The sequence below is a fragment of the Acromyrmex echinatior genome, chromosome 1, assembly GCF_024713525.1.
Source record: "Acromyrmex echinatior isolate Ae372 chromosome 1, ASM2471352v2, whole genome shotgun sequence".
Lineage (NCBI taxonomy): Eukaryota > Metazoa > Arthropoda > Insecta > Hymenoptera > Formicidae > Acromyrmex > Acromyrmex echinatior.
Window position 1 is genome coordinate 691,890 of NC_141852.1, and position 27,965 is coordinate 719,854.

General features: G+C 33.6%; 1 protein-coding gene and 1 long non-coding RNA gene across 7 annotated transcripts in view; both read left to right on the forward strand.

The window, feature by feature from the left end:
* LOC105149228 (serine/threonine-protein kinase SIK3) overlaps positions 1-27,965 on the forward strand; it is a 230,805-nt gene that overhangs the window by 17,488 nt on the left and 185,352 nt on the right. For 5 of the 6 annotated variants that reach the window (XR_015546730.1, XM_087411407.1, XM_087411385.1 and 2 more), the window contains exons 2-3: positions 17,389-17,685; positions 17,804-17,974. Coding sequence is in view for 5 of the 6 variants with exons in the window: in XM_087411407.1 (XP_087267533.1) it covers positions 17,389-17,685; positions 17,804-17,974 (468 nt within the window). In the remaining variant the exon portion in view is untranslated. Of the gene's footprint in view, positions 1-17,011; positions 17,269-17,388; positions 17,686-17,803; positions 17,975-27,965 lie in introns of all 6 variants that reach the window. The other variant, XM_087411387.1, reaches the window with a different exon arrangement.
* Positions 24,754-26,802, forward strand: LOC147910765 (uncharacterized). The gene is made up of 2 exons (XR_015546857.1): positions 24,754-26,493; positions 26,597-26,802. It is a non-coding gene; the product is annotated as an uncharacterized LOC147910765 (long non-coding RNA).

The following is a 27,965-nucleotide window of genomic DNA, read 5'->3' on the forward strand; positions in this document are numbered from 1 at the left end:
TACCAACTTAATCTTACTTTTGTGTTTAAAGGCGTCCGTCGTCTTTAGGCCTCGCTTCCTGGATACCTGAGTGAAGTCCTGATCGACTTCTATGGGCTGTGAGCCATCACAGCCATTCACCTGTTGATTCATGTTACCTGTTATGGCTTCCGCTTCCTTGAGCAAGCTAGCTAGCGATGTGTTAATGTTACGAGTGTCCAGACTCGTTTCCCAGAATGTCGATGCGCTGTTCATCTGAGGAGAGGAAATTGAGAACGAAATAGGAGACTGAAGCCCTTCCTCTCGTGATCCGATCGGATCACCGGACCTGCCCGTCCCCTCTCCTCTCGCTCCGGACATAACTCGCTAAGTTACGCTAATAAGTTACCTGTTTGCGCGCAGAAACAATCCACCGTGGCCAGCAATTTCCCTCGCGATATACTTATAAAAGCGAATACCGAACTGTGCGCCGTCATTCCTCGCCTACCTCTCTCATTCATTTTTATTACAGCGAATCAGCTTGTCTTTTTATTTTGAGAACGCAGAAAAAGAAGAAATGTAGAGCAACTCAGAAAAATCGCCTGCTTACGCAGCGCCGTGTTAAGGCCAACTTACTTAACAATGGCGCTGGTACGTTATCCTCCGCAGCAACCCGAATATATTCAACTAATATTAAAATAATCCTCCTAAACAATTTTGAAATGAGTATATACCTCTGTATATACCCAGCTGGAGAAACAATGTGATCTACTTGCATTTTTTAATAGAATTTAGATTTTTTTAAAAGTAAATCGATTTCTTTTACTAACTGCATAAAAAAAATTATACAAATTCTGAATCCATGAAGAAATGCAAGTCGTGTTATCAGAGAGATTGCTAAACTTGGAAATTGCTAAAAATCAATTTTTTAAAATTATGATTTATGATTTGACATTTTTTATTCAGTTTAGTGATATCTTCCATTTAAGATCTTAACTCTCCACGAAAAAGGTGGGGTGACATATTTCAGCAATGAATTTTTATAATTTTTTAAAAAGTACAGCGCGTATGTTGCCGATTTTATACAACTGAAGAGTGCGTTGTTATCAATTATACTAATATATACTTATAGTATATATTTATGATGAAATATAGCATGGGGTATGAGACATACCACATATGATTCATAGTGATTTTCCATCTGGTTCGTGGAGGGTTAAATAACTGCGTTTGGCAATGCAAATCTGAGACATCGGAGTGCTCTTTTTCTACAGTTGCACGTGACATATGCTATAATATAAGGGCACTCAGATTTGCATTATCGAACGCAGCTATTATCTTGTATACAGTGAAAAAGAAATGATATGAATAATTGTTTATTATACTTATAAATTAATTGTGATATAACGGAAATATAGGATATATGCTTACAGCACACGATACTTATTTTCTTGTTTTTTTGTTTTCTTTGGCTGATACGAGGGTAAGTCAATAAGTTTTTAGAAAAACATAGTAAGACATATATTTTTTTGATCAATTCATTTTTATTTCTCAACATAGTCTCCTTTCAGCTCGATACACTTGATCCAACGATTCTCCAACTTTTTCAAGCCGACCGAATAATATGATTTGTCCAACCCTTCAAAATAAGTCTCTGTTTCGGCGATGAGCTGCTCTCTGGTGAATCTCTTTCCTCTGAACCTTTCTAAATCTGGCGAATACTATATGCTGGATGGAGAAGCAATTTGTAGCGGAATTCGTTGAATTTGGCCATCGGTGCCGGGCACGTGTGAATGCATTGTCTTGATGGAAGAGTACTTTCTTCTTCGCCAAATGGGGACGTTTTTTCTTTAAAATGTTATTGAAACGGTCCAATAAGGCTGCGTAATAATCGCCATTGATCGTTTGCTTCGACGGAAGATATGAATTATACCGCATGCATTCCAAAAAACTGTGGTCATCACCTTTTCGGCCGACTTCACGGTGCCTTCGCCTTCTTCGGAGCTGGTTCACTCGGAGTGAAGTCCATTGTTCTGACTGTTCCTTCGTATCGGATGCGAAGTAATGGATCCATGTTTCGTCTACAGTAATGAATCGACGCAGAAATTCATCTGGATTACGTTGAAACATCTCCAAACATTGTTTTGAAATCATCACACGGTCACGCTTATGGTCCACAGTGAGCAAACGCGGCACCCATCTTGCCGATAGCTTTTTCATATCCAATTGTTCGTGCAAAATTGAAATCACTGTGCCATGTGATATGTCTGTGGCCTCAACAAACTCGCGCACTTTCACTCGTCGATCAGTCAAAACAATATCGTGGACTTTATCGATGATTTCTGGCGTAGCAGTCTCAATTGGACGTCCCAAACGAAGTGCATGGATGTGACGACCATGATGTGTTTAAATTCATTCACCCAATTGTATACAATCGCAAATATTGGTGCAGATGTGCTATGAACATTATTCAACTCGGCTTTGATTTCTTTCGGCGTTAAACTTTTCATAGATGTTTGAAATTGTAGATGTTTGATCACTGCACGAAACTCATTTTTTTCCATTTTGCAAAAAATACAAAGATTATTCGTTTTAATCGTCAGAAACGAAACCACGCGATGAATTCCGCTCAAAATTTGACAGTAATCAGTTGAAAGATGCTGTTAAAAAGTAATGTGACATGACACTGCGAGTGCCCTCCGACAGATTTTCTAAGAACTTATTGACTTGCTGTCGTAGATCCATTGCATGCTGCTATGTGATATGCTATGTTGCATATTGTTGTGATGGAAATGCTGCTAGTCATGGCTTCATATGTGTTAACTCACTTGCGAGATAGCTTCATGCTTGATGAACAATATACAGATGTATATACACATGTAAGATATAATATGCTGCTAGCATAACACCTCGCTTGCGATCTAGCAGGAAAACAAGCATTATGTGCCGCCGGCTTTATACATATTTAAATACATTAATTTTATCAATGAAACATTGCTTTTATATGTATATGTTATCTATTAAAAGTATCCGCAGAAAGCCTAATAAGCTCGGAATACAATTGTGTTAGTCGCGGCTTATTGTCATTACATAAAATATGAAGAGTCTCGTTTCGAGGAGCTGTATATAACCAAGAATTCGTGGTTTTCAATTGATGCCAAACAGTGTTATGGATTCTCATGACTCGAACATCACTCGAACATCTTTTAATATTCTCCGATCTTGCTGACTTTAATAATTCTGATTCACAATTATAAATCGCAGAGAAACTTGATATAGCAAGTCCGTTTGTCTACAAGGGTCTAGGGTTTATGAATGCATAAATGCCCCGTCTCGCTTTGCTTGATTGGTAATGGAATTATATGATATAATACAAAGTTATTTTGTTCAATTAAAGATATTTTAATAACATATTAGGTGTTGGAATTAATTCGTAGCGTTTTTTAATGAAAGAATGTTATTTATTTCACATGAGCATTAAAAAATACATTAATGAAAGTACTTCCCATCACTTGTAAAACGCTACGAATTAATTCCAACACCTAATAGATTAAATGATGATTCTTGTAAAATATATTTATATCGCTAACATCGATTAGGTTAATGAATTGATCAGGTACAGGCAACTGCTTATTGTTTATTGCAAAACGAGTTTCTTTCAAATTACAGAACAATTCTTTAGGTGTAAGCATTTTAAGATGGACTAATCCTCGGTGTGCCAATAAAATAGCATCTGTTAGAGTTTCCAATTCTATTGTATATTCAAGCATCATTGCTAAGCATTCTATTAGATAAGAATTGATCAAACTATTTAATTGTATTTCAGTTACCTTTTCTTCATCTTCTAACATAGAGTTGCCTTAGACTGTAGAGTTGCCTTAAATTAAAATCTATTAAACTTATTATTAGATGTAGTAAAAAGAAATCCATTATTTTTCCAATAGATGGCTTTAGTAATCTGTATCTCGTGGATTTCTTTTTACTACACCTAATAATAAGTTTAAAGAAATAGATTTTAATTTAAGGCAACTCTACAGTCTCTCCTAACTCTACACCTAATATTATTTGCTTCGAAAGCGTTTGAAAAATTGCCTATTGCTGCCTGAATAATACTTATTTGTTTTTTTATATAAATTTGTCAGTTGTTTTGAATTATCGTACACAAGGTCTATTTGTTCATTATAATAATCGGCATTTGATGTGTCTAGTGTACCAAAGAGGATTTTCGCTATTTGATCAACAAAATCAAAGATGTCTCGCTTGGATTTTTGGCTATCAAATTCTTTAATATCAGTGGATTTATCTGTTAAATCATTGATTATTTCTCCATTAGTTTTCAAACTTCCCAGTCTTCGCTTTAAAAGTTCTAATTCCTGCAATCCAGCACACATATATTATTTTTGTACTTGCTATAACATAAAATCTCGATTTTATCTATATAAAATTTCAATATTTTCTTCTTTTCCTCTAGCGGCTTAAGGTTAACGTAATTTATAAATTTCCAATGGTCTCTAAAAATAAGCAAGTCCGCTAAATTTTCAAAATATACTCCAGCCAAACGGTCAAGCGGTTGATTAATAAATATTTCTATTGATTCGGTATTAACCACCCGTATTATCCTGCAAAGGAAAATATGCACGCTTTAGTTTATTAATATGTAAAGTTTGATTACGCCTACCCTTTTGATTTTATAATTAACATCTTATTTAGCGAATTACTTGAAAAGATCCATTGTATTGATCAGTTAATTTCTTACTACCCTTTCTAATCGTTTCATGCAAACCGTAAACAAAATCTCCCGGATCTAATATCAGAAGTTTTATAGATTTTATCATAGTACTGTTTTGAAGATTCCTTAGCTCTGCAGAGATTTTCTTTTGCATACTTTTTAAAATAATACAGTCTACCGATTAAGTCCGCGAGAAATTCTCCATGTGTTGTACCCTGACATAGTTCGGAAAGTATTGAGGGTATAACCGTGGTCTACGATCGAATATTAATTCGTAGATATTTTCGTTCCCTCATAAAACGTATTATATGAAAACATAACGGCGTCCAGAGATGAGTCCCAATTATCATGTTGTGAGTTAACAAAAGGCTTTACGTACTCGGCTAGTACATGATGAGAGCGTTCCAAGGATCCATTTGATTGTGGATGGTAAATGCTAGTTTTATTTTAAAAAATTATTTTAAAAAATTATTTTTAAAAATTATTTTAAAAATTCTAGCAACTTCTTTCGTCATTTCTCCAGATATATTACTACCTTGATCAGAGACAATTCCGTAGGTATAAATGAACCAAAAGTATAAATGAATTTATTAATATTTGTATCAGCTATTGTAGTACTATTAGTATCTAATAATGGATATGCTGTGCAAAATTTCGTCAGCTGGTCTTGCGTTGTTAATATATATTTATTTCCGTTCCTTGTTTCCGACAATGGTCCAACAATATCTGTTGCAACTTTTTGAAATGCTTCGTTTTTGATGTGTCCGTAATTAGCATTGGAGCTTTTGTCTTTTCGCAAACAATGACAAGATTTGAAAAAATTTTTAACATCCTGTTTCATGCCGTTCCATGAATAATATTGTTGAATACGTTTTAAAATTTTAGTAATACCTCTATGACCGCCAATTTTTAAACTATGTAATTCTTTAAGAATATCTTGTTTTATATTTGGATCAGTAATTTTAGTTGGGACTCGAGTAAAAATATTTGTATTGGTGTATCTTTAAAAATATATTTAATCATTTAAACAATTAAATATTGTTTTTAAATTTATGGATTCTGTTTATTTTCCTTCGTAATAAAGCTTATTTCGGTTGAATGCTTTTTCTTTATTATATTAATATTTCCTGGTGTAAGTGTCAAATTTTCTGCTTTATTCCCGTCATTTTTTGATAAAGTAATTTTAATTTTTGGGGACGAATTTGTTTCCGTTACAAGTTAGTAAGTCCTTTAATTTTTCCCGAAATTTGTGGAGTTATTATATATTTTGTGTAATCTTCTATGTATGTGTAATGAATCATTCAATGCGTGTTGCAAAAATAAACTATAACTAAGAATTTCATCATTTCTAGTTGAGGTTTTTATTTGTAAAATTGATATTTGTGGTATTCTATTGTAGAAAGAGTATCTGCATTAGTATTTTGTTTTCCTTCTTTATACAAAACTTTTCATAATCATATTCCTCTAATTTTAACCGCCAACGCATTAACCGAGATGATTGATCTTTAACGTTAAAAGCCAAAAACCTATTAAAACGTTATCCATCAAGCATTGAAAAATCATAGGGGCATTCTTTAAACCGAATGGCATTTTTTTATATTCGTAATGACTAAGTGTACTAAAAGTTGTTTTCATTAAATCTTGGGGATCGAAATTTGATGAAAATCCGAAGCTAAATCAAAGCATGAAAAATATCTAGATTTTCCTAATTGGTAAAAAATATCTGCTATAAGGGATATACGTCACCGATTGTTTTATCGTTTAGTTTACGAAAATTTATTAATAATCTCCATCGCTTATTACCACTAACATCAGATTTCTTTGGTACTACTCATAATGGAGAATTTAATGATGAAAGAGAAGGTTGTATAATATCCTGTTCAAATAATTTAATTTTTTCTTTATGAATGGGAGGATATCTATATTGTTTGACAACTATAGGAACATTATCCGTAATAGAAATAGAATGTAATTCTATTTGTTCCTTTTAATTTATCTTCCGGCAAATGAAATATATCATTATAATTTTTAATTATTGGTAATATAGGAAGTTTTTCTTCTTTACTTAAGTGATCTAATCGTAAATTTTCCTTCAATACTTAATCTATCCATTAAGTTATTCGAGATCAAATTTATTACGCATATAGGGTTGTCCCTCGGGCTCGTGTTAATTAACAATGTTCTACATTAATGTTCTACATTAAAAACATGGTTCTACATTAATTATCTCAATTTTTAATTCTTCCTCTATCGTATTAATCAAATATGTGCGTGCGTTACTGTTATTTACTTTTACAGCACAATCTATAAGAAAAACATCTTGCGTTATTTTTTGTCGATTTCTTAATCCAGTATCAATATTTTGATTAGTTTTAATTACACATGAGAACATGCTCCTAGTTGGTACTGTTATTAAGTTATTATATTTGTTTGGTCTTTTATCAGTGCAGCCGGCATGTCCGATTGCACTGTGGTTTCGTATGAGTCTCGAGATGTTTGTTTCACAATAAATTCACAAGAAAAACACGGTTATAATTTTTGTTTATTGTAGTATTACACAGTGAACTGAGTTTACAAGAGGTTTTCGCCGGTGGTTCACTCGCATGCAATATTCTCGGACCGCGATCGTTTCGCTTTAATGACTAGTAGGCATGTGCTCTTGTTAGCGGTACCGCCTAGGAGCCCTGGACCGCGAATGGCGATGCTTGATGAGGCAGATACCCCTTAGCTCTTCTAGAGCAACGCCTGAGGAGATATCGCCTTGATGCCACGAAAATGATTTGAGGACTTCTGATTTTACTCTCGCACAGATGCGTATAGGACTGCATACCTCTCACAACTGACTGTTCGCTTGGCCTCGCGGACGATCTTCGATAGGCTCAATATTTTCTACGTCCTGTCCCGAGCCTTGTTTTTGTCGAACTTTACTGGACGGATATATCACCGGTCCCCTTTCGGCGGGGATGAAAGACGCGAAACCTTTGTTGTCGCAGCGAAGACGCGCCGGTTCGCGGGACCTTTGATGACGCGACGATGCCAGGATTATAGACGCCGAAGCTTTTCGTCCTTTCTTTCACCGCTATTTCGTTCGTAATAGAGTAGCGTATAGGGTGTGTGTGTGTGTGTATGTGTGTGTGTGTGTGTGTGTGTGTGTGCGTATGCCTGTGCCTGTGCGAGAGTTGTCCTCCTTATTATCTCTGTACGCACGGTCTTATATTTAGAGAGCGCGATATAATAATATTCTAATGAATATACTTCATTGTTTCGGATTATAACTATTTGTTTTTCAAAATCTATCTTCGCATTTTCAAGGCGTAAAGAGGTTGAATCTGCCTATGATGCCTTGTTCTTTAACGGAAATTTACTCGATGCTACGTGAAATTCGTGAATACCGTTTTCTGAATTTAAATATATGGTTCCGAGAGTTTGCTATTTTTCTTTCGTAATGCCCTGTATTTCAACTTTATTATCTTGGTATATTAATGTGTCATGATGTAAAGCACTTGCTTTTATTATATTTATGTCGGCTCCCGTGTCTAACAAGAATCTATTCGTTGGGTTTCTGAGTTCGTTGAAGGGCATACAGACAACATTTCAGGAGTTTGCTCCAATTGTGTAAATTCGAACTCCGGTTCTATTAAATAAACTGGATTCGTGTGACTCGAGGACTGGCCTTGGCGTTGCGCGCTCTTCGCTTGTTCTTGGTAGGTTAAATTTTGATTAAACTGAGTATTGCTTTGACGATAATAATTTAATAATGGTGAATTATTTGGATTATAATGATTATTATAATTTTGTTTATTATGCGTGATATTTATTAGCTTGAATACTGTTGTTGGATCCAGAATTGTTATCGAAATTTTGCACACAATTACGTTTATCATTATATTATTATTATATTGGAAATTGTGATTTCCATTTCTATTTCGTGAAAGGTTTTTTTCCTGCATTCGTTTTCAGAATGACCTATCTTTTTGCAATAATTACACGTTACCTGGTCGGTTAAATCTATTTTCTTTAAATCTTTCCGCGTGATATTGTGATTTTTTAATAAATCTTACAGTTCTCTCTATCGTATCTTTCAAAGTATTAAATTTTTGCTCTAGGAGATGTTGACTAACATTTCTATGAAGTCCGCCTATAAAATGATCTATCAATTTTTTGGTTGCAAAAATTCTTATTTTTGTCCTTGCTGATCAGGGTAATTGGAGATCGCAATAATCAATCGGAATTTAATTTTCTAACTCGAGTAATATATTTTTCAATAGATTCATCTCTGTCTAAGGCTACCTATTTCTAATTCTCACTGTTCAAACGTTTTATAATTGCCGAATTCTTTTATAAGTGTCTCACATAATTTCTAATTAATACGGCATCGCCCGTTAATTTAGTTTGAAGGATCGCTCTAAAGAAAAATAATCTTTCTTCCGGTTCTATTAGTTCTGTTCGAGATGCATCGAAAAAAACAATTTTCGCAGATTCAGTGTACGTGCGACATGTGAATTGGAAATTTCTAGAACAAGTTCAAACGTTTCAGAAGTTTCCAAAAAACAAACTTGACAATCATCTAGTTGATAAAGTCAAAAAATATAATCAAATCCGTATGTCGTACGTACACAAAAAACCAATCGCTCAAACGGCAATCAAATTCGGATCGGTCACAGCGCATGCGCACTTGCGTGACGCGAAACGCGTAACATACTGATACCCCAATCAGAATTCCTGATTTGGCGGGCTCGCATGGCAATAGCGTACCGTTTGGCCGTCGCAGTCGAGAATTGCCAATCGCTGCCCGAATCATGGGGTCACCTCAACTTTTTTAATTTTTCGAGAATTTCATTTTCGATTGAAAAAGGAAGCTTTTGTTTTATAAAATAGATAAAAGGCAGAATCGAACAGTGATCCTTCTTCTTCGGTCAAAGTTAACGTTCCGCAATAAGTGCAATTGCCTTTGAGACGCTTCGCCGCAAGAAAACCGCCGCGTTCGACTTGTGATCGAAGATTCGCGTAAGTCGAACTAGCTCAAAACGCCTTCTCACTCAAATTCTCTCTATCGCTCTCGCTTTGTCTCGCTCTCGAACAAGTTCTAAAACTCCTTTATAATCGGATGTGAATTGATGGACTGGAATATTTTTCCCATTAAAAACAAACAAAAGATTTAAACCATAGTGAACGGAAAGTAACATTAGTTGTCGAAGTCGAGGATCTTCGACTTTGTTGGTCTCCATTTATGTAAATATTTTCGATGTGAGATCCTAACTGTGATGACGCTTGATCGTTCATGATTAACGATAAAAGTACGTAATTGGATTCGAATCTATCGAATTACTTTCGTCCGAAGTATCTGACTTATAATGTATGCTAGGATTACAACAGTTCATAAAGACTTACAGTAGTAGTACAATATATAGCATGGTTGACCGAAGATGTCTGTCATTGGTCGAAGATTCGATGTCTGAGATGTCCAAAGTCCAATGACTGAGATGTCCAAGATGCGATGAGAGAGATATTCAAGATTTGATGAGTCTTTTTATGTATTAGCTGTCCACAGAGTCTTGTTGTTGCCGCTCCGTCCAGAAGAAACTGTCACGTTCCGTCAGAGATACTTATGCCACTTCCTCGCTGTTTTCGTCCCGTTAACGTTTGCGATGCTACAGCTCCTTAACACTTTTTCTTCAGATGGGGATCAGCGTAAGCTATTGCTGTATGTATTCCACCAGAGTTTTATCGTGGGATTCGAGCTGGAACGGTAACGTATCTGCTGCATTTGCCAGTAAAAGAAAATTGCCGACAGCCTTCAGTCTTCTATCTCAATGTCCTTATTGAATTGTAAAGTTTTCTCGATTCGGACTTCTTTCGGCAATATGTCTCCTCGTTGATTAATCTTTACTTGAAGATTATTCCAAAGCAAGATTGTTTCAAGCCGTGATCTTTTCGACAGTTAGATATCGCTGCCACCAATTGTTACGAGCACGAGATATCGCAATATAAAATAAAAGCTTCTACAACTGTCTTCTGATAAACTTTATTCAACGATGATACAAGCTTACATACTAGCGAGCAAAGAGTGTTATAAGTGTTGTAAATACAACTTACGAAATTAGACTGACTCGAACGGAGAAGGACTTCGACTAAACAGGTGGAGTTTTCTATCAACCTTAACCATTAACGTGAGATTTTTCGAGTAACAAGAATATACGTGAAAGCGATAAAGGAAACTAAGAAATGTGTCGATGACTCAAGAATCCGTTCAGACATAGGTCATAAAATATTTGTAAGACTGAATTTCAAAACAGCACTTAAAGATAGATAAAAAAAAGGTTAAAAGGCAAAAACGATAGGTAAAGCTAGTAAGATGAACAGCTGAAAATAAGGAATATTTAGGAGAGCATGAATAGAAAAAACTTTATGTTAATTACGTGACTCAACAATAGTTACGTGGCACGCACGCACGCACGCACGCACGCACGCACGCACGCACGCACGCACGCACGCACGCACGCACGCACGCACGCACGCACGCACGCACGCACGCACGCACGCACGCACGCACGCACGCACGCACGCACGCACGCACGCACGCACGCACGCACGCACGCACGCACGCACGCACGCACGCACGCACGCACGCACGCACGCACGCACGCACGCACGCACGCACGCACGCACGCACGCACGCACGCACGCACGCACGCACGCACGCACGCACGCACGCACGCACGCACGCACGCACGCACGCACGCACGCACGCACGCACGCACGCACGCACGCACGCACGCACGCACGCACGCACGCACGCACGCACGCACGCACGCACGCACGCACGCACGCACGCACATGTTTATCTTTACGCATGTAATATGCATACAACAGATATTTTTTATTGCTTTACTCTGAATCGGTGCAATAAGTTGAAGTGAAACAAATGTATATTTGTTTTACTTCAACTTATTGCACTGTGTGTATCAGTTCAGACAGTACAGCAATAAAAACAAACCTATCATGAGGCTTGGCAGCAAGTCTATTGATGCTAGATTTCGGCTTGCGCTACTGCTTGGGAGTGTGGATAGATGCTAATAGCTATAGTTATAGTTGAGTACATGGAGTTATAGCTATAGAGCAACTACCCCCAGCACCTCTTCCCGCACGTGTTGCCAAGTAATGTAAGCTGGAATCTGGCACCATTGTTCGTAGCCTTTTGCAATCAAATTAGTGTGTCCGATGAATGTATCTAATATTCAAATAAATTAATAAAAATGAATGAAAATACTCATTTGAAATTTCTTTTTTATTCATTAAGAAATGAATAAATATTTTTTCATTCCATTTGAATAAATATATATTTTAAATATTAGGTGTAGTAAAAAGAAATCCATTATTTTTCCAATAGATGGCTTTAGTAATCTGTATCTTGTCACGCGTATACAGATTACTAAAGCCATCTATTGGAAAAATAATGGATTTCTTTTTACTACACCTAATATAATTACGAATATTTTCATTTCATATTCACTTTTACTCTGTATTATCTGCACATAGCTTGCAAACCTACAAAAGAAAACTAATCTATAAAAATAATTGCTACGATTGTGCACTTAGTCCACGACTTATACGATGGGCGTCCTTGTTTAACCTATAGATAAAACAAAAACATTTTTATTGAGAATAAATAATATATTTCGGAGTCCACAGACCATAATAAACATCGCGCCCAAGATATCCTATAAAATATTAGGTGTTGGAATTAATTCGTAGCGTTTTACAAGTGATGGGAAGTACTTTCATTAATGTATTTTTTAATGCTCATGTGAAATAAATAACATTCTTTCATTAAAAAACGCTACGAATTAATTCCAACACCTAATATTTATAACATTACTGTCATATAATCGGTATTATATCGAAATATGTATGATGCTCTATCAAATAGATAAATTTATAAATAAAAAATGTATATCTTTCTGAAATATTTTTCAAAATTTCTAAGTTTCCTTTATAAAATGAATTTGATAATGACAAAAATAAATAAAATTATTCTTTTTTTAGTTAAAGTTTTTACTCAAAGTATTGGTTATAGTTAAGAGATAACGATTGCTTATTGGAGCTTAGAATACTTATGTTCTCGTAGTTTGCTAATACACTGCATAAATAACGATTCTATCTGCGAAATTGAAATGTATTTAGAAACAAAGATTGTAACATAAAATACACAACGTCAAATTGCATTATATGAACAGTCTTAAGTAATTCATACTCTTGATTATATTCAGTATCAACGAAACAAATAAATTATGATTTAATGTAAAGACCACGGAGAAATAAAAAAAAACGATTGAAACAGGCAAAAGCTAGAAAACAATTGTAAACTGGTAACACCAGACCCATTAATAAAGGTTCACTATTAATAAAGGTTCCGATATTCACTGCCAATGTTGAAAATCTATAGCGCACGTAATGTCTACTGTATATATTCCGTTCAACAAGAGAATGACTTCGGATCGGACGAAAACGTTCGTTTTGCGACGGTCTTCATAGCGTTGTATAGCGTTACATCGCCTCCTATGTGCAAACCGAGTTCATTCTTTCGTTGAACAAAGTATAGTTTCAGCACTGGCAATGAATATCGGAACGCACCCAAAATCTAAGAAAACATTGCATGAAGCGAACATAGATGCATATTTGCCAGAATACAATATTTTATTATTATAAACTTCATAAAGTAGAACGAACACAGAGGAACAAATAAAAATAAAATTATCCGAAATCCCTAGGAACTAAAAAAATTTAGAAGTTAAATTAAATAAAACAAATGAAAATAAAATCCTATTCTTTCAATTAAAACATTTTATTATTTCAACGGCAACAAGCGGATTTACCACGTTTATAATAATAGTAATAATAATTATAATAATAATATCCACATTAAAAAAGAAACAAATTAAAAGGAGCAAATCTAAGAAACTGTATTGCTAGATTTAGATGCAGACAATGAATTTCATTTACCTAGATCTATTTTGAAACGCAATTAAAGTACATGTTTCTAAGATATGTATAATAAAATTTGAAAAAAAACTCCATTCCACCGTTTTTCTTTCTCAATAGGGAAAGTGTGTTGTAGCCCGAAAGCTAGATTAAGTCTTGCATTTTGGCACAATCGAGCTTTGCGGAAATGCAAAATTACTATCACATTTAAGCCTTGCATTTCAGCAATGAGCCACGGAAATGTAAGATTGCAAGTTTACAATCCATGCGCGGATAAAGTCTGTTATTGAGAATGATCATTGGTCATATCGATTGTCAAAATGCGCAATAACATGACATTGCGGTTCTTTATATTTGGCTATCTAATCGCGGATAGCGGGATTTTGTACAGTGAATTTAATTAACACGTTACGCGTTACGCGAGTGTCCGGTATCAACTCGATAACAAATCGATTATTAATAATAAGTACCGCGAGTGCGAGAAATAACGAGATAACGTGTCTTTAAGTATTAATATTATCATAGCTACGAGAATCAATTATAACTAAATTACCACAGGAAATAAAATTTGTAAAAGAGGAAATAATTTTATAATAGTGTTGAAAAAAAAATACTACAAGTGACTGTCTTTCAAAAGTTCTTCGTGGTCTATTAATCTGCGCTTCTCATGAGTCTTAACCCTTTAGGCAAGTTGAATCCAGAAAATTTCCTTTGTTGGATCGAAAGATGCGAAATATTTGTGGGAAAATGGGATAAAACTTTCTGATTATGTTGTATGTTTACTAAAATCCACATTTTGCAGTCATTATATTATAAAAGGCACGATTACCAAATAATAAAAATGAGAGTAAATATTTACACAGCCAGCTTAAAATGGACTCGAATGACTTTGACATTGACCATCAAAAAAGTCAAAATCATCAACCTTTTCTGTCACTTGTTGTTCATTGAACAATTATTAACAAAGCAATATATAATTTTTGGGCATAAGATTATTAAATATTACTATGTGTACTCTGCTATATGTATAATTTACATAATGCTTTTCTTTTATACTGGTAAAATGGGATAAAGTAGACATTTTACTTTAAGCCAGGTCCACTCCACACCCAGACTAGGGCTGTTCGACTTTCCACGCGAAGCAAGGTCTACCTCCTCCCTGCTCAGGGACAACTTTTCACGAGAAGTGAGGTTTATCTCATCTCTCCCCTTGCCTACACAGGACAAAATTTTAGATCTGACAGTACCAATGTTTGAGTTCAGTTCAATGAGTGATCCTATATGAAACAAACGAAAAGAAGGAGAACTCTAAACTGGGGTGTGTTCCGAATAAACATCCAAACGACAACTTTTTCTCAGAAGCATTCGGTTTTATCGGGCGATTTGTCCGCGATTTGAGATGTTGATTTAGCGTCATTCAGAATGGGTTGAGAAGAACGCCTGGATGATAACTTTTCGCCGCATTCGAGACTGAGGCGAATTTTGCCCATCATGCGCAAAAAAGTCTATCATCTATGCTACGCACTATAAGAGTTATATGATAGATTTGTCATAAGTAATTTGAAGTTATTTTATTTATTATTATAAAACACAAGAAAAAGTCAGGACAATATGTGCCACTATTTAAGAGAAAAAAAAAGTTTGAACTTTGTAAGTGATTATATACATTTTTTATTTACATTATTTTTTTCTATATAAATAATAATTAATATATTAATGTAAAAAAGGAAACGATAATACATATATGAATTTTATTAATGAGAATTACTCAAACAACATAATAATTATTATTAATTTATTTTATGTTATTAATTTTAATAATTTGAACAATTAAATGAACGTCATATTACCCAAAGATATCTTTGCTCGGATGAAAAACTTTTATTCGGAACTCCTGGAGTAAGCACGAATCGGATGCATACTGACCGTAGCGCTCACGCTGGAGCTATCCCGGTTCCAACGTAGAGTGATGTGTTGTGGTTTTCATTCGTATACGAATAAAATACATGGTGCAATGCGATATGTATCGTCATCTGTGGAGCATGCATCAGTAGAGTATGTGCGCCTCATTAAATGGTTAGAAGAACTCGCGAAAAGTCGAATCCTGTCACTGCCAAGTTAGAGTCGTGGCAGCTTCACACTGGAGTCAATGCTTGTAGCAAGTTGGTATGATTTCGTCGCTGAGGAGTCAGCTGTTCCAAATTTTTTCTCATGCAGGGGCATTTGATTTTTCATGCTATTTAAGGTTCCTCCCTCACTCCTCCTTGTCTGAAAGAGTTCAGAAATTTGTATCTTATGTTCAAAAATTATGTGCTATTTATTAAAATTGTTTTGTTAATAACTTGTCAATGAACAACAAACGATAGAAAAAGTTGATGACCTTAACATCCTTCAGGATGAAGGTTAATGTCAAGATTATTTGAAAGTCATTGGTGCTGGCTATGTAAAGGTAAATATTTACCAAAATGAGATCTAAAAATCTTATCTTAGCTGTTGTAAATTACATTATTTGTTTCTCTTATAATAATGTGACCGGAAACTATTAAAAACTAATTTGTTAAATAAATACGCATAAGATTATATAAATATTTATTTATTTACATTATTTTCTTTCTCCTAATTTACTGCATTATTAACCCTTAACACACACCTTTAGATCATACGTATTCTGCGCATTTCTTTTATTTGAAATAAGAGTACCTAGTCAAATACCGATCACTTTTCTATTTCTAAAAAAAATTTGACATCTAGAGAACAAGTTTGTGCATTGTCGACCTCAATTCGTATGTATCATTTAACTGACATAACTCCGAAGTTCATTTCTGGATTACAAATGACTCAACGTGTATATAGAGTGTACATTTTTTGTAATTAAAACATTTTTATTTTTTTTTATTTTCAACTAATTCTTGATTGCGGGAATATTTCGCGAATTATTAAAAAAAAGAATTTAACAACGTTAATCTTTAACAGATGGAACAACTTATCTTTAACCTAGAACGTTAGTCTTTAAGAACATAATGATTTTTGGCATCTTTGTATTAAATGTCAGTAATATTATATATTATGTCTGTAATGTTATAAAGAATATTTTCCTAATAAATTATAAGTTTTTTTTAAAACTATAGCAATAATAAAATGTATTGTTTAAAATGTGTGTAAATGCAAAATCTTCAATTTATAGCCATTCATGCATATTAAAAAAACATTATTTTCGGGTTACTCAATAACATAAAATAAAATTTTTTGGACAGTCAATATTTGAACCATTTTTTTTTTATAATTTGGAATGTCAATTTAAGATATTAAATCATATTTTTCCTTTAAACTTTTTTGTTTCAGAGTTTTACATTTTTCTATGGAACAGTGTATTTTTCTTATTCTGTTAACTACATTTAGTTATAAATTATAATGCGCGCTGCGCATATAACAATTTATCTACAATTTGTTATGAATATACAATTGTACAATTACTTTCTAAAGATGTCAAAGTATACGTAAAAATTGTTTAACAATTTTTATATACTTGTAAGAGTAATGAAAATTAATCGAGAATACTAATGAACCGAACATGTATAATAAGGGTGCCCAAAACTACGGTGTGTATTAAGAGTTAACAAGTTGTAGTTTTTTTTCAAAACCTTTACTTTTTTTAATTGGAATCTTTTGCATACCATTTATCCTTAAGTTACATTGATATTGTGTTTATATTGTTATAGGTTGCTATAAAGATAATAGATAAAACTAAACTAAATGAGGAAAATTTAGCAAAAATTTTTCGTGAAGTACATATAATGAAAAGATTACGACATCCACATATTATAAGATTGTACCAAGTAATGGAAACAGAGAAAATGATATATTTAGTGACAGAATATGCTCCTGGTGGTGAAATATTTGATCATCTTGTTCGAAATGGTAGAATGGCAGAACCAGAGGCACGAAGAGTTTTCCGTCAGATTGTACTTGCCGTTCATTATCTGCATCAACAAAGAGTAGTTCATCGAGATCTTAAGGTCTATTTGTTATGTTATATTAAAATTGAATATTCTATGATTTTAATTGTTAATAAAATTTATTACAAATCATTTGCATATTGTATGAATATAATTAGTATCTCCCACTTATTTTTAGGCTGAAAATTTGTTACTTGATGCAGACAATAATATAAAAATTGCTGATTTTGGCTTTAGTAATGAATATACACCTGGTGTTCCACTTAGTACATGGTGTGGTTCACCACCATATGCTGCACCTGAAATTTTTGAAGGAAAACATTATGATGGTCCAAGAGCTGATGTCTGGGTATGTTATCATTTTCATATACATATTTTTTATTCTAAAATTGCTGTGTATAGTTATTTAAATATAATTTTATATTTTTGTTACAAATAAATCTTCTTAATAATACATGCGCGCGCGCCCCACACACACACACACACACACACACACACACACACACACACACACACACACACACACATACACACACACGCGCGCGCGCGCGCGCGCGCGATATAAAACATGTAGAATACTATGTCACAAAAGTTGTATAGTCTTAAAAAGAACAAATAATAATTAAATCAATAAAAAATATATATATATAAGCCAATCAGAGTTGTTGGGTGCACAGATTTCTTTTTATTCTCGTATGTTTAATAAAGTAAACAACAATAGTACAATAATAAATGTTTTGACCCTTTGTTTTTGAATCCTTATCAATATAAAATATAATAATTCCAAATTAAATATGCGTAAAATCTAACTAAAAATGTGATAATGGTCAATCTAATAGACTCTTCGGTGTGATGAAACATGACAATGCCGTTCTTTTTTATTCAATTTTCAATTTGCTATGTAATGAATAAACTTTAGAATTAGTTCTCAAGTTAACATATTTTAGCTTCAACAACAAAATTTTACAAACAGACTTTCGGACCGATAGGTTTACCATTATCATCTATTATATCAGGTATTGTTATGCAAGATTTAGAAACAAAAGCATTACAGAATCTTCCAATTTCTCTTTATGTAAGATATGTTGATGATATTGCATAAACATATGATGCGTCGCATATTGATACATTGGTGAACACGTTCAACTCATATCACCCCAGATTAAAATTTATAATCGAAATAGATGGTGTCACTTTAAATTTTGTTGATGCTTGCCTGATTAAAAAAGGAAAGCTCATTCATAATTGGTACCATAAACCTACCTTTTTAGTATAAACCTACCTCTACTTAAATTATTTTTCTAGACATCCCCTATGCCAAAAAAGTGGGGACAATCATTGGATTAAGAAGGTCTCCTACATTATAGGGTTAAAAAAGTCGATTTTTTTTTCATAAATTGATACTACAACTCTTCGAGAATATGTCCCTAAAATTTTAGAGCGAAATTCAAATCTTCGGTATAAATTCGGCGCTTGTATATACATATATATATATAATATATATATATATATATATGTATATATATATAATATATATATATATATATATATATATATATATATACGGGTGCGTGGTGCGCAGGTATAATAAATAATTTAAAAAAAATTTAATTATTAGGTGTTGGAATTAATTCGTAGCGTTTTTTAATGAAAGAATGTTATTTATTTCACATGAGCATTAAAAAATACATTAATGAAAGTACTTCCCATCACTTGTAAAACGCTACGAATTAATTCCAACATCTAATATAATTCTGAAGTACTCTTAAAGTCATTCAATTTTCATTCTGGAAATTTTTTTTTATCTCTTACAGTTTCGATAATATTCGCTTCGAAAGAAAAAAAAACGATTTTTTCCGAGAGGGTATTTCATTCCTAAACCTCGAGATAAGCACAAACAAAAAAATATAGGTTTAATATTTTTTCATGTTCTACAACGTATCCAAAGCTTAAAATTGGTGAGGGTCGGTTCCTTTGTTAGTAGCACCAGAGAGGCCCGAATTGCTCGTAGAACGGCTCAAATTGCTCAAAATGAATTCCATGAGGAAGCTGAAGGATTATTGTATGTCCCTGGAATAACAGATTAGCCTCCGAGCACTGTAAGTACTCAAGAATTAAATCGAAAACTTTAAACGCATTTTTCTCGAAATCTGTTTTTTACATTTTCATCAATTTTGTGTACAAGATTGAGAAAAAAGTATTTGCCTGCTCGATTTGTCTTCCTTTAAGACTCGTTTGTTAGCTAATAGTCAACCTCGATAAACCTAAAAAATTAAGTAAAAATTAATATTAATTATTTTTGTTGCATAAACAAGCGGCTGCCTAATAAAAATCGTAACTTTTTTTTTAAAGTCGCACAAATTTTAATTTATATATATATATATTTTTTAGGTTCATTTAAAATGATATTTTATAAAAATTAAAAATATTTTTCGATTTTTTGTTTCCGGCAAGAATTATAGCCGCTAGGATGTACACAAAATCGTAACATCGTGGCGAAGTGCCAAATTAAATTAATGTTTATATTTTTATTATTTATAATACTTTTTTTCACATAAAAATTTTTACGTACTCTACAATAGTTATATTAAAACGTTCAAAAAGTTTGAAATTAATAAATATTAGTCTTTTTGAAAAAAAAATTACGAAAGATCACCTTGTTTTGGTCTCCTAATGTAGGAGACTTCCTTAATAGATAAGAGTTTTTTCTTTGTCTCATCCTATTTTCCACCAAGAAAATTTTGACTTAATAATTAAAATTTTTTTAAGCAACGGATATCCATCGAAACTCCATAATTACTACAATCAAAAAAAGGTTGTTTAAAAAATTTAGACAATTGAATTATCAGGATCTACACATATCTAATGACAATAGATAATAATGAAGAGAAAGTGAATCACAGATTTTTCACAATCCCTTTTATTCCCTTTTATTCCCTTTTATTCCCTTTACTCAACTTTATCAGAAAAAAGTTAAAGAATTTTTCAAAAGACTCCGTAATATGCATGGCATATAAGGATATTAACATTGTTAAAAAGTTTATCCAAGGTCGTAAAGATGTTTATTCCAATCTATCTCGAATAGACGTTGTATATAGAATTGATTGTTGAGATTGCGAAGCATCATATGTGTCAAACAGGTAGATGTTTTAAGATATGCATAAATGAACATAGAAATCGTATAAACTAGAACACGACGCAATATTCCGTAATATTTGAACACAGAATTAGTTTTCAACATGAATTTAATTGGGAAACATTAAAATATTGGCCGAAGAAAGGATTCTAAATAAAAGACTAATTTTGGAAATGATCCATATAAAACAACAGAAACAGAGTTTAAATTTATAAAATGATATTCTATCTTTAAACCGAGGGGGGTAACCACTCTTGAATTCCGATGTACAATCTGTCAGAAGTCCGATGAAGTCCAGTGAAATCTGATGAAGTCCGATGAAGTCCGATGAATTCATGAATTCCAATGAAGTCCGATGAATTCCGGTGAAGTCCGATAAATTCTGAAGAAGTCCGATGAATTTCGATGAAATCTGAATTTCGATGAATTCCAGGTGAAGTCCGATGAAATCCAGAGAAATCCGATGAATTCATGAAATTCAATGAATTTCGGTGAAATCCGATGAATTCCAATGAAGTTCGATGAATTCCGGTGAAGTCCAATGAAGTCTTGAAGTCCGAAGCCAGGTGTACATCTATTTTTTGAGTGGTTACCCCCTCGCTTTAAACCCACTATACATATATGAATTTATTTGCGGAATTATGATGTTTTTTTCTCCTTTCCTTATTGTTATTTTTATTTCAATAATTACACAATTATATTATTTCTCATTACTCTTATTATTTTGATTCTCATTACGATTCTGATTGCCAACATCACAGGATCTTCACGTTGAGTCGCGGGAAATGCTTACATGTAAGTTAAGTAAAATTAAGAATAAATTCAGTTGATTTAAATAATACAAAAAAATTTTTTGTTTTTTCTCACAAATCACTACATAGTAAATCAAACAATTCGATGAGATTTTTCCTGTCGTATCAACGTATATGACATCGTATTAATTTATGTAAGTTTCTACACTTATTCTGTGCAATTTTAATATTCAATGTTACTTACTCGATTATTCATTATATAGCAAGTTGGAAATTGGATAAAGAAGTGCGATTAAAATTATTGTGTCTTATCACACTGAAGAGTCTATTAGATTGACTATAGTTACATTTTTAGTTAAGTTTTATGCATATTTAATTTGGAATTATTATATTTTATATTAAGAACCCAAAACAAAAGATCGAAACGTTTATTATTGTACTATTGTTACATTTATTTTATTAAATACACGAGAATAAATAGAAATCTATGCACCCGAATCACTGACGTTGGCTCTGATTGGCTTTTATATATATATATATATATATATATATATATATATATATATATATACTGGGTGTCTCAGAGCACCCGTACCACCCTTTTAAAAGGTAAGGATGTGTTTGTACAAAAAAATGGTTCAGACAAAATTTGCAGGATTTCGGGAGATCTATCTGATGGTGACCTTGAATTTGACCTTGAGGTCGACCTTGGGCATAACTCAAGGTCAAAGTACCGTTTTACAAATGTAAACCCTTATTCATGACATCACAAATGAAAATAGCGGAAAATTTTACATCCGAATACGTTATCAAGCCTGGGTCAAAATTACCCTTAGAAGTCATATGGAGGTCAAGTTACTTTTAGAGCACCCGTACCAACCTTCTAAAAGATATGGATGTGTTTGTACAAAAAATAGTTCAAACAATACTAGGTATTTACATAGCTATGATGCATCCATCTGCTGGTGAATTTGAATTCTACCTTTAGATTCATTTGTAGTCGTGTACATCGATTTTTAAAGATTCCTAATTATCAAGATCTTGAACAGTCGATGCCGCCTGTGTCAGCGTTACCCAAGATGTACCACGTGGAGGTCACAAGATCGGACTTACACCTCGTCGGGGTGCTTTTTTAAGGTGGTTCCCCTTGCCGTCACCTTTGTTCGTACGCATGTGTTCAGTCTAGATTTTCGAAGTGTCCTCCACGTGCATGTATGCAGGCTGTTATTCTTCGTTGAAAATCATCCGTTACTCGACGAATTTTGACAGGATCTAGAGACTGAATGGCTTCTCGAATTCTGTTCTTCATGTCTTCTGAAGTCGTAGGTCGTTCGCGGTATACGAGGTCTTTTATTCTTCCCCACAAATAAAAATCCAAAATTGTAAGATCCGGTGATCGTGGTGGCCAGTTATGTGGACCATATTTACCTATCCATTGGCCGCGAAATATGCGGTTCAGTTGTTGACGAGCAATGACAGACGTGTGGGCTGGACATCCATCCTGTTGAAACCACATATTTAGACGTAATTGAAGTGGAATATCTTCAAGTAAACGTAAGAGTTCGTTTTCGAGTAAATCGACTAAACTGAATTAAACTACACTAAACTAAACTAAACTGAACTGAACTGAACTCAACTAAACTGAACTGAACTAAACTTACTTGTTTGTTTTGCTTTTCTCCCTTTGCTCGCTTAAGAGTTTTATAAACTGTCGGTTTTTTTTTTAGGTTAGAGTTTTATACCTAGGTAGGTAGGTACTTAGATACTTCAATATTTGGGGATTATTATTCATTTATAGGTAGATATGTCTTACTCAAGCGAAGAAGCTGCGTTAATGTTGTCGGTTTTGGATAGGGCTGGAAGTTTTCGCGAAGCTGAAAGAATGTGGCGAAATGAATATCCCGATCATACACCGCATTCGCGCAATGTTTTCAGTCGTTTGCAACGGCGGATAATTCAAAAAGGTATCGTCCAACCGGATTATAATAAAGGAATGCAAATTCATAGTCTGCTTCGTGCAGTACGGGCACCTGATATAATTGCTTCTGCTCTTGTAAATCCTACCGATTCTTTAAGAAGATGAGAAAGAGATAGTGGAATAAGTAGAAGCACTATCAGTAGAATTTTGCAAGAAAATTCATTTCATCCATATCGAATGTCACTTCACCAGGCCATGACATTGGACGATCATAGACAAAGACTGATATTCTGTAATTGGATTACTCAACAATTACCTACTTTCCATAGAAATATCTTGTTTTCTGATGAGTGCATCTTCAAAAGTGACAGCGAAGTGAACACACATAATCTCCGTTATTGGGCGCAAGAGAATCCACATTGGTATCGAGAAATCGATCATCAACGTATCTGGAAAGTCAATGTTTGGTGCGGAATTGTTGATACGCATATCGTCGGACCATTTTTCTTTGAAGAAAATCTAAATCGTTTTCTGTATGTCGATTTACTCGAAAACGAACTCTCACGTTTACTTGAAGATATTCCACTTCAACTACGTCTAAATATGTGGTTTCAACAGGATGGATGTCCAGTCCACACGTCTGTCATTGCTCGTCAACAACTGAACCGCATATTTCGCGGCCAATGGATAGGTAAATATGGTCCACATAACTGGCCATCACGATCACCGGATCTTACAATTTTGAATTTTTATTTGTGGGGAAGAATAAAAGACCTCGTATACCGCGAACGACCTACGACTTCAGAAGACATGAAGAACAGAATTCGAGAAGCCATTCAGTCTCTAGATCCTGTCAAAATTCGTCGGGTGACGGATGATTTTCAACGAAGAATAACAGCCTGCATACATGCACGTGGAGGACACTTCGAAAATCTAGACTGAACACATGCGTACGAACAAAGGTGACGGCAAGGAGAACCACCTTAAAAAAGCACCCCGACGAGGTGTAAGTCCGACCTTGTGACTTCCACGTGGTACATCTTGGGTAACGCTGACACAGGCGGCATCGATTGTTCAAGATCTTGCTTGGGACGAATGGAGCCGTATATTCATGCCACCCTGTGTATATACAGGGTGGCATGAATATATGACCTCACTCGCCCCGAGCAGGTAGAATGAACTAAACTGAGTAGAAAAGCTTCTACCATTTTGCAATTTTCGCAATAGTTAACAAGATATTAATTACTAAATATTGCCAAATATTAGTCTTGAATAATTTTTTATTCAAATACTGTCAATTTTATAAAAAAGCTGCAAGAGACAAAAATCATTTATTTTCTTTTCATAAAGTTCTGAAAATTTTTTCAGAATTTTTTAATATCATATTTTCTCATGTTGATAAAAATAAGAAAATGCAGTACTAAAAAGTTGATAAAAAATTTTTAGAGTTCTATGAGAAGAAAATAAATGATTTTTCTCTTGTAGCTTTTTTATAAAGTTGATAGTATTTGAGTAAAAAATTATTCAAGACCAATATTTGGCAATTTTTAATAATTAATATCTTGTTAACTATTGCGAAAATTGGAAAATGGTAGAGGACTTTTCGACTCAGTTCGATTCACTCTACCTGCTCATGATGGATGACAAAATATGTTAAAGTTACCCTATCTGTATATATATATATATATATATATATATATGTGTATGTGTGTGTGTGTGTGTATGTGTGTGTGTGTGTGTGTGTGTGTGTGTGTGTGTGTGTGTGTGTGTGTATAATGCTATGTATGTTACATTGCATATATACTATATTTGTAGTATCATTCGAACTGCGCGCCGAATTGGCTCTCCGAACTTATAAATGCTATTAAACTACTATAACAATATTACGAATTAAATTAATTAAATTAAATAATTAAATTAAATTAAGCAATTTTTAATAATTTTATGATCAATCAGAATGATTAAATTAGAATGATATTAATGTGCTGAAAAAATTTATATTATTACAATTGAAATCAATAAAACTCAATTAATCTGAATTTGATGACTCATGATATTTTACTGATTTAATTCCTGGGATCAGATCTAGTCGACCGATTACCAGTATTACAATCAGACCTGTAAGTTATCTATTGTTCGATTTGGACACGGGTCCTTTCGAACTTCGTAACAAATATTATAATAGACCACAAAAGTGATTATAAAACACTTGAATTCAACACATTTTTGAATTCTACACTCTTTAATTATCTTAAATCAATTATCTTTCAAAATTTTAACACCTTTTAAATGATTTACAAGCTTTCGTTGCTGACTAATTCTTTTGTAAGTGATAATAGAAGAAAAATATTAGGGCGGCATTCGAAATTTCGAACCGTGGTTGACCTCCCTACTACGTAAGCTGGAAAAGTTTCTGCAATCTGATACTTCCAGTGGCGCCAAATTCTGTTACTATCATATCCGTAAAATTAGACGTTTTTAACCTATAATTCAGTTGACAGTTTATACCCAAGCCAACTAGTTTTGTTTGCATAGTATTATAAAAAAAATTATTTTGTGAGAAAATGAAAATTTCGCGAAAATTTTCGGGCAATGATTTTTTACGATTACAAATCTAACTCCGAACAATGCATCGATCATCGATCATCGACTTCATTGGTTTTTGAGGATGAAGTACCATCCAATAGGACTGTTTATAATTGGTTTGCCGAATTCCAGCGTGGACATACCTTTCTTTGTAACGAATTCCGTAAAGATCGTCCATCCACGTCTGTTGTTGCCACTAATGTTGATGCTGTGCGTGAAATGATTGAGCGAGACCGGCATATGACATACCACGAGGCATTGACATGAAAGCAATACATACGACTTTGCATGATCACATGAGCGTAAACGGAAACTTTGCAGTCGTTGGATCCCACACAATTTGACCGAAGCTCAAAAACAGGCTCGTGTTAAATGGAGTAAAGAAATGCTCAAGAAATTCAACCGAGGTCGGTCAAATTTGGTCTACAACATCGTTACTGGGGACGAAACATGGATCTATTCGTACGAGTCCGAAAGTAAATAACCATCCACTGTTTGGGTATTTCAAAATGAATCGAAACCAACAAAAATTGTTCGTTCACGCAGTGCTGCCAAACAAATGATTGCTTGTTTCTTCAGTTATACCGGACATGTGGCAACCGTGGCTTTAGAGGATCGAAGAACTGTAAATACTGATTGATATACAACAATTTGTTTGCCAGAAGTCATAAATGAACTGCGTAGAACAAAACCGAAATCGTCGCATCATCCTTCATCATGACAACACAGCACGTCAAACCATTGATTTTTTTATCCAATAAAAATGTCGAATTGATGACTCATTATCCGTATTCTGATTTATCACCTAATGACTTCTTCTTGTTCCCAAACATTAAAAAGAAGATGCGTGGTGAGCGATTTGAGTCGCCTGAAGCAGCTGTTGAAACATTTCGTACACTGATTTCTGAGGTTACAGCTTCAGAGTGGAAAAAAATACTTCGAAAATTGGTTCGAGCGTATGCAAAAATGTATCGAACTTAAAGGCGAATACTTCGAAAAACAAAAAAGTCATTTACCGAATTTTACATGTTTTTTTTCATATTGTTTGCAGAAACTTTTCCAGCAGCCCGCGTGTATATATATATATATATATATATATATATATATATATATATATGTATATAACTATGTGTGTTTCGCGGATTTTCTCCGTATCTAGATCCATTCTTGGAATGTCAACGTTTCATGAGCCTTGCAGTCCACTTCATCAGGGCGAGGAGCAGCCTGATACTGTCTGAAGTATCAGGCTGTTCCTCGCCTTAATGAAGTGGGCTGCAAGGCTCACGAAACGTTGACATTCCAAAAATGGATCTAGACACGGAGAAAACCCGCGAAACACACAGTTATATAGAAAGCACTGGAAGTCTCAAGAATATTTTATATATATATATATTTTTTTTTTTTGATTTGAATAAACTGTTATTTTGCTTCCAATCTTGCATAGTGGTGTATGCCCTTTACATATAGGATTATTTTTGAATGTCAGCTACTTAAAATTGTTTATTGTAAAATTAAAAAATTAAATTAAAATAAGAAACAAAGTAAAATAATAACCTTTATTTAATACATTTATAATATTAATACCATAAATCCACATATATCATTCAATGTTTATTTCTCAAATATTTTTAATTTTATTATTAGGTGTTGGAATTAATTCGTAGCGTTTTACAAGAGATGGGAAGTACTTTCATTAATGTATTTTTTAATGCTCATGTGAAATAAATAACATTCTTTCATTAAAAAACGCTACGAATTAATTCCAACACCTAATATTATGTTCATATTATATATGTAATCACTGAAATATATAATAAATAAATAAATATGTTGAGAAATAAATATAGAAAAAAAAAGTATTATTATTAATAAACAATAAAAATTATCAAATAAATATTAGTAGTAGAATGAAATATTCAGTCACATATCAAAATGATCAAAAATTAAA